Below are 14,510 nucleotides of genomic sequence, written 5' to 3' on the forward strand. Positions count from 1 at the left end.
AGCTCAACCTTTCAGATCAGTGCGAATGCTGGCTGCAATCCATGGCTTCTGATTGGGGTATGTACGTACAGTCACTGTGGGGACGACGTCATCGATGCACTTATTGATGAAGCCAGTGACTGATGTGGCGTACTCCTCAATGCCATCAGAAGAATCCCGGAACATATTCCTGTCTGTGCTAGCAAAACAGTCCTGTAGTTTATCTGCTTCATCTGACCACTTTTTTATATACCGAGTCACTGGTGCTTTCTGCTTTAATTTTTGCTTGTAAGCAGGAATCAGGAGGATAGAAATATGGTCAGATTTGCCAACTGGAGGGCGAGGGAGGGCGAGGGAGACCTTTGTACTCGTCTCTGTGTGTGGAGTAAAAGTGGTCTAGAGTTTTTTTCCCTCTGGTTGCACATTTAACATGCTGATAGAAATTTGGTAAAATGGATTTAAGTTTCCCAGCATTAAAGTCCCCGGCCACTAGGAGCGCCGCCTCTGCATGAGCGTTTTCCTGTTTGCTTATGGCGGTATACAGCTCATTGAGTGCGGTTTTAGTGCCAGCATCGGTCTGTGGTGGTATGTAGACAGCTATGAAAAAGACAGATGAAAACTCTCTTGGTAGATAGTATGGTCTACAGCTTATCATGAGATACTCTACCTCAGGCAAGAAAAACCTCAAGATTTCCTTAGATATCGTGCACCAGCTGTTGTTTACAAATATGCATAGGCCCCCGCTCCGTGTCTTACCAGAGGCTGCTGTTCTATCCTGCCGATAGAGTGTATAACCCGCCAGCTGTATGTTATTAATGTCGTCGTTCAGCCACGACTCGGTGAAACATAAGATATTATAGTTTTTAATGTCCCGTTGGTAGGATATACGTTCTTTCAGTTCGTCCCATTTATTTTCCAGCAATTGCACGTTAGCTAGCAGTACGGAGGGCAAAGGCAGATTAGCCACTCGTCGCCTGGTCCTCACAAGGAACCCTGATCTCTTTCTGCGAAATCTCAGTTTCCTTCTCCAGTGAATGACGGGGATGAGGGCCTGTTAGGGTGTTTGGAGCATATCCTTCCCATCCGACTCATTAAATAAAAACTCTTCGAGATGAGTAATTGCTGTTCTGATGTCCAGAAGCTCTTTTCGGTCATAAGAGACGATAGCAGCAACATTATGTACAAAACAAGTTACGAACAACGCAGAAAAACAAACAAAATAGCACGGTTGGATAAGAGCCAATAAAACAGCAGCCATCCTCTCCGGCGCCATCTTCACATATTAGAGGAAGAGTAGTAATTTGATTTGACTGAGATTTCAACTTGAGTTCTCTCACACAATACACTGCCAGTCTTGGCCGGGATTCAGTGTAGTCCTGAAATTGCCTGTAATTGAAAAAGAAAGTACTGGCAGAGGAAGCTGGAATAGTAGTGCTATTATTAACATCAGAAATGTTAGTTGTTGATGTGTTATTCGGGTTCAGTGAAAGGTCTGCAACGTGTGTGTGTGTGTATGTGATGTATGTATGTATGTATGTATGTATGTATGTATGTATGTATGTATGTATGTATGTATGTATGTATGTATGTATGTATGTATGTGTGTGTGTGTGTGTGTGTGTGTGTGTGTGTGTGTGTGTGTGTGTGTGTGTGTGTGTGTGTGTGTGTGTGTGTGTGTGTGTGCACAAAGTTCTGGACTCACGTGACTTCTCCAGACTTGAGAAGGGCGATCTCTGCATCATGCAGAGTGGACACATTCTCTTCTGGGTCATCTGGGGTCGTGTCTCCTGTACCTCTGCAGGTCGTGGGTCACATTACAAAAGACAGTATTGATTTACCACATAGCTTCTCATTACCACACATCTACCGTGTCTATCGGCTAATTAAGACTTTAGGGCCGAACCAAACCATACTGTGGTCGTAATGTTTACAACCACAAATAACCGGTGGCGTATTGGAGGGTAAAACTGCATGACCGTTTACCCGCCTTTTAGGGAAAAATGTATAGGGAACGTAACTTTTTCACTGTGACTGCCGATCAGAGTTTACCCACCTATTCTTTTACCACTACATCAGTGCAAATAGCAATAACTGTAGTGACCCTGTATTTGAAGACGTGGATATCGACTTTGCCAATTTGATGCTATATATAAACATATAAAATATTTGCAACAAAAGTTCCACCATCAGGTTTCTGTGCCAATGCACCACAACTAATAAGCAAATCATATTGACTTTGGGCGCTTCAACAGCATGGTTTGCAATTTCAACACCATCAATCTGCACAGTTTGGATGCTGGATTATATTCCGGACGAACGCGCCCAGGTAGCCTACAGGAGACTTTGAAGTAGCCTAATCAGATTCAAATATTGTGACTGGTTGTGTTTATGCCACACATAAAAGGAAATACATTCTAAAAGTTAAATGACAAATATTTAGGCTATATTGAAGCGTTTTGGGTTCTAGGTACGCGAGGAATAGCCACTCGGATCAGAGAGGAGGCAGAGCAGGTGTCAAGCTTTCCTGAATAACTAGGCCTGCTGGGAGCATATTTGGCCACATTATTATACGACAGGCTGGGCTGCTACTGTGTCTTTCTATACCTTATGAACTGTTGAGAGTAGACCCACAATTGGTCCAAATGGAATGAATGGCATGAAATATTCAAATCACACTGCTTTTGCGCCGTTGTTCAAATGACAGTTGCGGTTTACAGCCTACAGTAGAATGTTTAAGTCACTTAAAAACAATAATGCAATTATTCATTATAATGTGGTGTTTTAGGCTAAGTCTATGTAGGATAATTGTATTGTCCCCAAACAAGACTAATAGGGCAGCTTTTTGAGCTGTGTGTCTCATGTCTTCACTGTTCTTTCGTACGCAATGACGCACCATGGCATCTCCGCTTATATTGAAAATTGGTCCAGCTTTTAATGATTTTATGTGTGGTATGATTGCTAGTTAGCATATTGCAGATCTGGACAAACGATCCACCTACCACTAAAGCCACTATGAAGGGTGGATAAAGGGCAGGCTAGACAGACTGGTAGACTATATTGACCTGTGTGGTATAGTTAGCGTGCGGAAAAGCTGAGTGCATAATGGATGTACCAAAACACCTTGATATAGGGGAGGCGCATGCAAGCAGATGAGGAAATTTAGCTAGGATGGAAGACATTATATAGTAAACCTGGGAACAAACATACTACCCTCCCCAACCTGAACGTGTTAAATCACCGGCGATACATACATTTACGGTCATTTTCTTTCCCACTTAACTCCGGGATTTCTTCTTGGTGTGCTTATGACTTCCATTCACAATCATTTCAGCAGCGGGTGTCTACAAATGGAAGGCAGCAGAGTGTGTGAAGGTCACACTGAACTTTCGTTTGCGACCAACTTTGTGTTTTTTTCTTTTTTTCTTGTGAGGGGTTCAGATCACAGACAGGCAATAATATTCAAAAAGTACATAGAGAAAGAATCGTAATAAGGTAGAAAGTAAAAACATGCATACAAGAGAAAATACCAAACAAAATCAAAAATAAAATATAGCTGCAAGAAGCAATGCCGGGGTTCAAGCTGTGGGCCCACTGCCAGCAGGACAAATTGGAAACATTGCCATAGGATAAGGTACTTCTGTACTGCTTACCACGCTTGCAAATGATCAAAACTCAAAATCAAACAGATCAAGCAATACTCTTTCAATGTATTTTGGATTTTTTTTAATGACGTTGACTACTTTCAAACATTTTCTTCTACAGAACCTCTGGACTGATAGGCACCAAATTTGGTATATAGCTAATATCGATGCACATCTTCAAACACAATATTTTCCAAGACTCTTGCTCAAACAATATCGCCGCTATGAGCCAATATGCTTGCGTGAATGATTTTTCCTGTCCAACAGCGCCCCTATGCAGCCAAACTGACTCATATCCCTGAGCATGTGAGCCAAATTTCATAATTCTGAGTTAAATTGGCAACGTTTTTGCAGAGTCATTAGTGTATTCATTTATAATAAACATTTTGGGAGGACATTGGGATATTATTTCAGACTCTTTTCTAGTCTGCATTTTGTTGATGGTTAAGACCCATGTTACATACCTTAATTATTCCCATTGGTTTATGGAGGGTTTCTAGTAGTTTTTTCTTATATAGATTGGATACAAAGCTTCAACTTGTGTTGTTGTTACCTATAGTACCATTTTGTAAGTGGGTGGAGTGGTTGACCCCATGGGACTCCGTAAGTGTGAATAGTGGTTTGTAAATGCAAATAAAAAAAGAATGACGAACCAAGTAAATGATACATGTTTTTTAGGTCTGTAATTGCAGCAGTGACTTGTTTGTAGTTCCTCTACACAATTTTATCTAGAGGGAATAATGTCAAAGCCTAGATATTTAAAAAGGGTCATAGTTGGTATCTCCAATTCTAGCTTGAGATTGGACATTGCTTAAAGTGGGAGCAAAGATGATCTAGTGAGGTTGATCATATACAGTTGAAGTCGAAGTTTACATACACTTAGGTTGGAGTCGTTAAAACTCATTTTTCAACCACTCCATACATTTCTTGTTAACAAACTATAGATTCGGCAAGTCAGTTAGGACATCTACTTTGTGGATGACAAGTAATTTTTCCAACAATTGTTTACAGACAGATTACTTCACTTATAATTCACTGTCCATCAGGGGCGAGTTTACATACACTAAGTTGACTGTGCCTTTAAACAGCTTGGAAAATTCCAGAAAATTATGTCATGGCTTTAGAAGCTTCTGATAAGCTAATTGACATCATTTGAGTCAATTGGAGGTGTACCTGTGGATGTATTTCAAGGCCTACCTTCAAACTCAGTGCCTCTTTGCTTGACATCATGGGAAAATAAAAAGAAATCAGCCAAAACCTCAGAAAAAAATTGTAGACCTCCACAAGTCAGGTTCATCCTTGGGAGCAATTTCCAAACACCTGAAGGTACTACGTTCATCTGTACAAACAATAGTACGCATGTATAAACACCATGGGACCACATAGCCATGATAACGCTCAGGAAGGAGACACGTTCTGTCTCCTAGAGATGAACGTACTTTGGTGCAAAAAATGCAAATCAATCCCAGAACAGCAGCAAAGGACTTTGTGAAGATGCTGGAGGAAACAGGTACAAAAGTATCTACATCCACAGTAAAATGAGTCCTATATTGACATAACCTGAAAGGCCGCTCAGCAAGGAAGAAGCCACTGCTCCAAAACCGCCATAAAAAAGCCAGACTACGGTTTGCAACTGTACATGGGGACAAAGATCGTACTTTTTGGAGAAAAGTCCTCTGTTCTGATGAAACAAAAATGGAACTGTTTGGCCATAATAACCATCTTTATGTTTGGAGGAAAAAGGGGGATGCTTGTGTAAGAATATAGCTTCCGTCCCTCTCTTCGCCCATACCTGGGCTCGAACCAGGGACCCTTTGCACACATCAACAACTGACACCCACGAAGCATCGTTACCCATCGCTCCACAAAGGCCGCGGCTCTTGCAAAGCAAGGGGAACAACTACTTCAAGGTCTCAGAGCGAGTGACGTCATCGATTGAAACGCTATTAGTGTGCTCCCCGCTAAGTAGCTAGCCATTTCATATCGGTTACACTTGCAAGCCGAAGAACACCATCCCAACCGTGAAGCACGGGGGTGGCAGCATAATGTTGTGGGGGTGCTTTGCTGCAGGAGGGACTGGTGCACTTCACAAAATAGATGGCATCATGAGGGGGGAAAATTATGTGGATGTATTGAAGTAACATCTCAAGACATCAGTCAGGAAGTTAAGGCTTGGTCTCAAATGGGTCTTCCAAATGGACAATGACCCCAAGCATACTTCCAAAGTTGTGGAAAAATGGCTTAAGGACAACAAAGTCAAGGTATTGGAGTGGCCATCACAAAGCCCTGACCTCAATCCTATAGAAAATGTGGGGGCAGAACTGAAAAAGTGTGTGCGAGCAAGGAGGTCTACAAACCTGACTCAGTTACACCAGCTCTGTCAGAAGGAATGGGCCAAAATTCACCCAACTTATTGTGGGAAGCTTGTGGAAGGCTACCCGAAATGTTTGACCCAAGTTAAACAATTTAAAGGCAATGCTACCAAATACTAATTGAGTGTATGTAAACTTCTGACCCACTGGGAATGTGATTAAAGAAATAAAAGCTGAAATAAATCATTCTCTCTACTATTATTCTGACATTTCACATTCTTAAAATAAAGTGGTGGTCCTAACTGACCTAAAACAGGGATTTTTTACTAGGATTAAAGGTCAGGAATTGTGAAAAACTGAGTTTAAATGTATTTGGCTAAAGTGTATGTAAACTTCCGATTCAACTGTATTAAAATATCAATATCATACAGTGGACATCTAAGCCTATAGGTTTTAGGAAAGTAGCCTAAACCCCCTAATTTGTTACAGGCTGTTTTTAAGGACACGTAAATGTGGCTCATTTGGCCAACATCCCTTGTTTATTGATAGCGCTGGCTGTGCCAGGTTGCATCTGAATGCATATGGATGTCCATGAAATTTCTCAAAATGTCCAGTAAATTAGATGGAAACCTAGCTATGGACACCCTAAAGACTCGGACAAGTGCGCTAGTCCACTGTGACTTTGATTATGCCTGCACATCATGGTTCACCAGCAGCCCCAAACATCTAAAGAATAAGCTATCAGCCAAACAAGCATGTAAGAATTGTACTTAAATTCCCCCCTCATACTCATCTGGAGGTTGAGCTTTTTTTTGTCTCTATCTCTATAATGTGTCTGCATCTAAGTAATTATATATGTAATATGTAGAAAATAGGGACCACCATGGACATAAGTCACTGACTTTATGCAATTTGAGGAAGCACTCATTTACAAAACAGAGACACACCCCCTACTTTCTAAAAAATCATCCCATGGAAGAGATACATAGATGATGTCTTTGTGCTCTGGGAAGGAAGTCAGCAGGAACTAAATGAATTCCAAACTCTTAAAACGAGAGCTCTGAATATCTCAAATTCCCCACGCAGATTGATGAGAGAAAAATAAATGACCTAGACATGGATCAAAGAGAATGATGCATTACATACAGACTTATACACAAAGCCCACAGACCGAAATACCCTGCTATGTGCAGATAGTATGCATCCCTTTCCCCCCAAGAATGGTCTACCAAATAGACAGTTATGCAGGGTTAAACAAATCTGTGGCCACCAGTCAGATTTTGACAGCAATGCTAAGAAAATGACAGATAAATTCAAAATGAGAGGCTACAAGGGCAAAACTCTTAATACTGCAATGATGAAAACATCTCAAAAACCAAGACAGGAATTGCTAAAAACTAAACCAAAGAAGAAAAACAACGCAACAGTGTTTTGCACTAAGTACACCAAGTGTTCAGAGAAAATGAAAGCAATCCTGAAAAAGCACTGGCATATTCTGCAATCAGACCAAAAAATTGCACACCTCTTCAAGGAGCCCCCCACTGGTAGTCTATAAGTGTGGTCGCAATATTAGGGATAGGTTGGTGAGATCTGACCCGCCCCGTTAGCCCACTCAGACACTCTTGACACCCATTCCAAATGGGAAATACAAATGCGGCTCATGTGCCCAGTGCAATAGCACTATAAAAACATCCTTCTTCAGACATCCACACACCGGTCAAAAAATCCCTGTTAGGGTTATCATCCCATGCAAGACAAAGGGAGTAATCTCTCTCATCACCTGTTCATGTGGAAAAGACAATTAAAACAACGCATAGCTGAACACCGCAGCTCAATCAGGTGTAAGAACACTGACTATCCAGTAGCAGCCCACTTTGTTGAAGCTAACCATTCAATCTCCTCCCTCAAATACACAGGCATTGAGCATGTTGCTCTACCAAGGAGCAGGAGGTAACATGGAGGTCCTACTACTACAGAGGGAGGCCGACTGGATATCCTGTTAAAAAACACTGACCCCTAGTGGTCTGAATATCGACTTTGATCTCAGGCCATTCTTATGACCAATTACATTTTCTGTGAACAGGTCTTGTAAATTAATGTATTCTTTCCACAGCTTATCAGAGTACACACAATATGTTCCCCCTGTTGATGATGCTTATTATGCATTATGGTCCAACCAAAAGATTAGATGTAACAAAAAAAAATGAAATTGGAAATATTTAAATATAGTGGCAAGATAAAGTATTTGAACCCTTTGGAATTACCTGGTTTTCTGCATAAAATGGTCCTAACATTTGATCTGATCTTCATCTAAGTCACAACAATAGACAAACACTGTGTGCTTAAACTAATAACACACAAATTATTGTCTTTTTATTGTCTATATTGAATAGATAATTTAAACATTCACAGTGTAGGTTGGAAAAAGTATGTGAATCCCTAGGCTAATGACTTCTCCAAAAGCTAATTGGAGTCAAGAGTCAGCTAACCTGGAGTCCAATCAATGAGACAAGATTGGAGATGTTGAATAGGGCTGCCCTGCCCTATAAAACACACTCACAAAATTTGAGTTTGCTATTCACAAGCTGGAAAGGGTTACAAAAGTATTTCTAAAAGCCTTGATGTTCATCAGTCCACGGTAAGACAAATTGTCTATAAATGGAAAGTTCAGCACTGTTGCTACTCTCCCTAGGAGTGGCTGTCCTGCAAAGATGACTGCAAGAGCACCGCGCAGAATGCTCAATGAGGTTAAGAAGAATCCTAGAGTGTCAGCTAAAGACTTACAGAAATCTCTGGAACATGCTAACATTTCTGTTGACAAGTCTACGATACGTAAAACACTAAACAACAATGGTGTTCATGGGAAGACACCACGGAAGAAGCCACTGCTGTCCAAAAAATGCATTGCTACACGTTTGAAGTTTGCAAAAGTGCACCTGGATTTTCCACAGCACTACTGGCAAAATATTCTGTGGACAGAAGAAACTACAGTTGAGTTGTTTGCAAGGAACACACAACACTGTGTGGAGAAAAAAATGCACAGCACACCAACATCAAAAACTTATCCTAACAGTACAGTATGGTGGAGGGAGCATCATGGTTTTGGGCTGCTTTGCTGCCTCAGGACCTGGACAACTTTCTATCATCGGCGGAAAAACGAATTCCCAAGTTTATCAAGACATTTTGCAGGAGAATATAAGGCTACCTGTCTGCCAATTGAAGCTCAACAGAAGTTGGGTGATGCAACAGGACAACGACCCAAAACACAGAAGTAAATCAACAACAGAATTGCTTCAACAGAAGAAAATACGCCTTCTGGAGTGGCCCAGTCAGAGTCCTGACCTCAACCCGATTGAAATGCTGTGGCATGACCTCAAGAAAGCAGTTCACACCAGACATCCCAAGAATATTGCTGAACTAAAACCGTTTTGTAAAGAGGAATGGTCCAAACGTTTGCATGAGTTTGTTGCTGCCAAAGGAGGGTCAACCAGTTAATAAATCCAAGGGTTCACATACTTTTTCCACCCTGCACTGTGAATATTTACACGGTGTGTTCAATAAAGACATGAAAACGTATACTTGTTTATGTGTTATTAGTTTAAGCACACTGCGTTTGTCTATTGTTGTGACTTTGATGAAGATCCGATCAAATATGATCACTAATTTATCCAGAAATCCAGGTAATTCCATAGGTGAAATTAAATGAAACAGTAATGTATGTTGAAGCTAATGATAACAATGGCATCATATATTCAATAGGCTGTGGGCTATTGTCTTAACAGTTTTGCTCAATTCATTCTGCTCAACCTGTGAGGTGGTTAGGTTGGACCCAGGCGCAGAGAAGAGACCAGACGAGGAATCAGTGCTTAAGGATAAACATAATACTTTACTGATATACGGTAGCCGCAGAATCACTGTATACTTGAAAGAACAACAAACACTAAGTCTCAAACTCACTCGGGAAAGGAACGCACACGATAAACAATTCAAGCATCTGCAAAGGACCCCAGAAAACACACCTCTTTTAAAAACAGGGACACAATCATGAAATAAGACAATGAGAATAAGTCCAATAAAAGACTCTAGGACGGCCTCTCTGTCGCCCTCTGGTGCCAGAAGGAACCATGACACAACCTAGCAATTACGACACACCCCTCACTGTCGTCATTGGTCGCACTAATTGTACTGTTTGTCTACATAACCTAGTTCAAGCATTCATGAAATGACCCTGAAGAAGGCACAGTGATGCCAAAACGTTTGTGTTTTTTTACCCAATAAATGACTGGGAGGTTATATATACATGAAGTGTGCGATTCTCTTTGTTTTTATAGCTTACAGTTTATTCACCGTTAGTCAGCACCTCTACACTGAATAATTTCCTCTCGGTGTGTGCCAGCTCATGCTTTTCATTAGGCTTTCTGTTTGTCAAGGTGTTTGTGATGTTGAAAACACAAGTTTCCGACGTCGATTGGTTGTGTGATGCATTGGCACAGACACCTGTTGGTGGAAAAATCTTTGCATATATTTTATATAATTATAAATATGGCATCAAAATGTAGAAAATCAGATTTCTCCCTAGCTGACAATTGTCTGCAGCCGGCTCTGGTCGTAGTGTAATTAAACAGGCAGGGAGAGTGTGCTCGCCGGCGAACCGTCAACCTTCTGGCCCGTAGCCCTGTGTGGCATCGACTGTGCCACCAAAAGCATGCTGAAGTGGCAAAGTCGATATCCACGTTTATAAACACAGGGTCGATACAGTTATTGCTATTTGTAGTCATTAAACATTATTTTTTGTTAATTCTATGAGGGGGGGGAGCCCTCCCCAGTAAATTTTGATCTGTCCCTTACTGCTTTTGTTTAATTATTAGCAGTCGAGGCGGCAGCCACCTTGAAGTTGTTTTCTATTTTGCTTATATCATCCATCATTATTATGAGTTTCCTAGAGCATGGGAATGTCTACCACTTCCTACTGATAATATCAAAACAACTGTAGTAGTACCTTTACCAAATACATTCTACTGGACTAGAAAGGGGGGGGATAATGTTTGTACAATGTTTGTACAGTCACTGTTTATAGGGACGAATATACAGTGAGGGAAAAAAGTATTTGATCCTCTGCTGATTTTGTACATTTGCCCACAGACAAAGAAATGATCAGTCTATAATTTTAATGTTAGGTTTATTTGAACAGTGAGAGACAGAATAACAACAACAAAAATCCTGAAAAACACATGTAAAAAATGTTATAAATTGATTTGCATTTTAATGAGGGAAATAAGTATTTGACCCCCTCTCAATCAGAAAGATTTCTGGCTCTCAGGTGTCTTTTATACAGGTAACGAGCTGAGATTAGGAGCACACTCTTAAAGGGAGTGCTCCTAATCTCAGTTTGTTACCTGTATAAAAGACACCTGTCCACAGAAGCAATCAATCAATCAGATTCCAAACTCTCCACCATGGCCAAGACCAAAGAGCTCTCCAAGGATGTCAGGGACAAGATTTTAGACCTACACAAGGCTGGAATGGGCTACAAAACCATCACCAAGCAGCTTGGTGAGAAGGTGACAACAGTTGGTGCGATTATTCGCAAATGGAAGAAACACAAAAGAACTGTCAATCTCCCTCGGCCTGGGGGCTCCATGCAAGATCTCACCTCGTGGAGTTGCAATGATCATGAGAACGGTGAGGAATCAGCCCAGAACTACATGGGAGGATCTTGTCAATGATCTCAAGGCAGCTGGGACCATAGTCACCAAGAAAACAATTGGTAACACACTACGCCGTGAAGGACTGAAATCCTACAGCGCCCGCAAGGTCCCCCTGCTCAAGAAAGCACATATACATGCCCGTCTGAAGTTTGCCAATGAACATCTGAATGATTCAGAGGACAACTGGGTGAAAGTGTTGTGGCCAGATGAGACCAAAATGAAGCTCTTTGGCATCAACTCAACTCGCCGTGTTTGGAGGAGGAGGAATGCTGCCTATGACCCCAAGAACACCATCCCCACCATCAAACATGGAGGTAGAAACATTATGCTTTGGGGGTGTTTTTCTGCTAAGGGGACAGGACAACTTCACTGCATCAAAGGGACGATGGACGGGGCCATGTACCGTCAAATCTTGGGTGAGAACCTCCTTCCCTCAGCCAGGGCATTGAAAATGGGTCGTGGATGGGTATTCCAGCATGACAATGACCCAAAACACACGGCCAAGGCAACAAAGGAGTGTCTCAAGAAGAAGCACATTAAGGTCCTAGAGTGGCCTAGCCAGTCTCCAGACCTTAATCCCATAGAAAATCTGTGGAGGGAGCTGAAGGTTCAAGTTGCCAAACGTCAGCCCCGAAACCTTAATGACTTGGAGAAGATCTGAAAACAGGAGTGGGACAAAATCCCTCCTGAGATGTGTGTAAACCCAGTGGCCAACTACAAGAAACGTCTGACCTCTGTGATTGCCAACAAGGGTTTTGCCGCCAAGTACTAAGTCATGTTTTGCAGAGGGGTCAAATACTTATTTCCCTCATTAAAATGCAAATCAATTTATAACATTTTTGACATGCGTTTCTCTCGATATTTTTGTTGTTATTCTGTCTCTCACTGTTCAAATAAACCTACCATTAAAATTATAGACGGATCATTTGTTTGTCAGTGGGCAAACGTACAAAATCAGCAGGGGATCAAATACTTTTTTCCCTCACTGTAAACCATTCAACAGATCCTAATTTGAACAGTAATTTGCTCATTACTGTTCAGTTCCCTCTGGGATATTCTATTCGTGGGTCCCGTCTAAGAGTGTCAAGTGGGTGTAAAAAAGTAAGTGGGTTGAACACCCACACAAAGACAGACAGGAGTTGAATACTAAATAAATAATACAGAAAGGGGAGGGGGGTCAGAAAGCCTGTGAGGCTGAGTAGATTATGGTCGGGGGAGAAATCCAGCATTGGCTTGACTTCCATTGCTTCCGAGGCTTGCGTGGGTCTTGTTGTTGATGCTTCCCCCGGGTGAACCACGCTGTACCTCAAGTTAGTTTTGCGCAGTAGTCCTCTCACCTGGTTGTAGGTAGCTTGCTGTTTCTGTAGATCTGAGCTTACATAGGCTGTCAGTTTACCATCTTTGGATTCCATGATCCAATCCGATTATTCTCAAATTACATTTCCTGCTGTGGTTTCCCAGCGCCTGTGTCTTTTCCTCCAGCAGCTTATTTGCAACTAGCAATGTGGCATAGTTCTTCTCCACCGTTTCCAGCTAGGTGTGTAGGGCGGTAGCTGAAACCTCATGATCTTTTTCTTTTGAGTCACAGTTGGTGACCGTGGTTTGAAGTTTCACTAGTGTGTTGTTGATTGGGCTCAGCTTGGTGATAAGAGCGGAGGATACTTCCTCACGGACAATCACTCTGATCATACTTGCAAGAGCGTCAGGATCCATTGGAGTGCTGCATGTCTTGTACGGCATCCACGTGTAGGCTAGTTGTTTCTTCCCGAAACGTTAACCTCTCTTGGGTAGGGGGCAGTATTTTCACGTCCGGATGAAAAGCGTGCCCAAAGTAAACTACCTGTTACTCAGGCCCAGAAGCTAGGATATGCATATAATAGACCTGGATAGAAAACACTCTAAAGTCTCTAAAACTGTTAAAATAATGTCTGTGAGTATAACAGAACTGATATGACAGGCGAAACCCCGAGGACAAACCATCCCCCCAAAAAAAAATTCAGCCTACCACTATTTTCAATGGCTGTCAATTTTATTATAAGGCGAAGTCCTCCCAGATTACAGTTTCTAGGGTTTCCACTAGATGTCAACAGTGTTTAGAAAGAGTTTCAGGCTGGTTTTTGGAAAAATTAGCCAGAAATTGTAGTTTTTCTAGGTGGCTCCCATTTTGGCTGTAGTGTTTCCAAGCGCGTGAATGAGAGCGCGTTCTTTGGTATTTTTCTCCGGTAAAGACAATAACAATTCTCCGTCTTAAATGTTATCGTTTATTTACGCATTAGGGTACCTAAGGTTTGATTATAAACGTTGTTTGACTTGTTTGGAAAAGTTTATTAGTAACGTTTGGGATTAATTTTGTATGCATTTTGATGGAGGGAAACTGGGTGGATTATTGACTGAAGCGAGCCAGCTAAACTGAGTTTTTATGGATATAAATAAGGACATTATCGAACAAAAGGACCATTTGTGATGTAACTGGGACCTTTTGGAGTGCCAACAGAAGAAGATCATCAAAGGTAAGGCATTATTTATATCGCTATTTCTGACTTTCATGTCGCACCTGCCTGGTTGAAATATGTCTTTCATGGTTTTGTATGCGGGGCGCTGTCCTCAGATAATCGCATGGTGTGCTTTCGCCGTAAAGCCTTTTTGAAATCTGACACAGCGGCTGGATTAACAAGAAGTTAAGCTTTATTTTGATGTATTATACTTGTGATTTTATGAAAGTTAAATATACTGCTCAAAAAAATAAAGGGAACACTTAAACAACACAATGTAACTCCAAGTCAATCACACTTCTGTGAAATCAAACTGTCCACTTAGGAAGCAACACTGATTGACAATACATTTCACATGCTGTTGTGCAAATGGAATAG

At 41.4% G+C, this 14,510-nt stretch overlaps 1 protein-coding gene across 2 annotated transcripts in view; it reads right to left on the bottom strand.

Annotated features, from left to right (window-relative positions):
- The window catches only part of LOC106613556 (FYVE and coiled-coil domain-containing protein 1), a 61,811-nt gene that overhangs the window by 9,634 nt on the left and 37,667 nt on the right, over positions 1-14,510 (bottom strand). For both annotated transcript variants that reach the window (XM_014215940.3, XM_014215939.3), the window contains exon 15: positions 1,682-1,774. In XM_014215940.3, coding sequence (XP_014071415.3) covers positions 1,682-1,774 — 93 coding nt within the window. The remainder of the gene's footprint in view (positions 1-1,681; positions 1,775-14,510) is intronic.

Source organism: Salmo salar, chromosome 10 (assembly GCF_965601325.2).
Source record: "Salmo salar chromosome 10, fSalSal1, whole genome shotgun sequence".
NCBI classification, from domain to species: domain Eukaryota; kingdom Metazoa; phylum Chordata; class Actinopteri; order Salmoniformes; family Salmonidae; genus Salmo; species Salmo salar.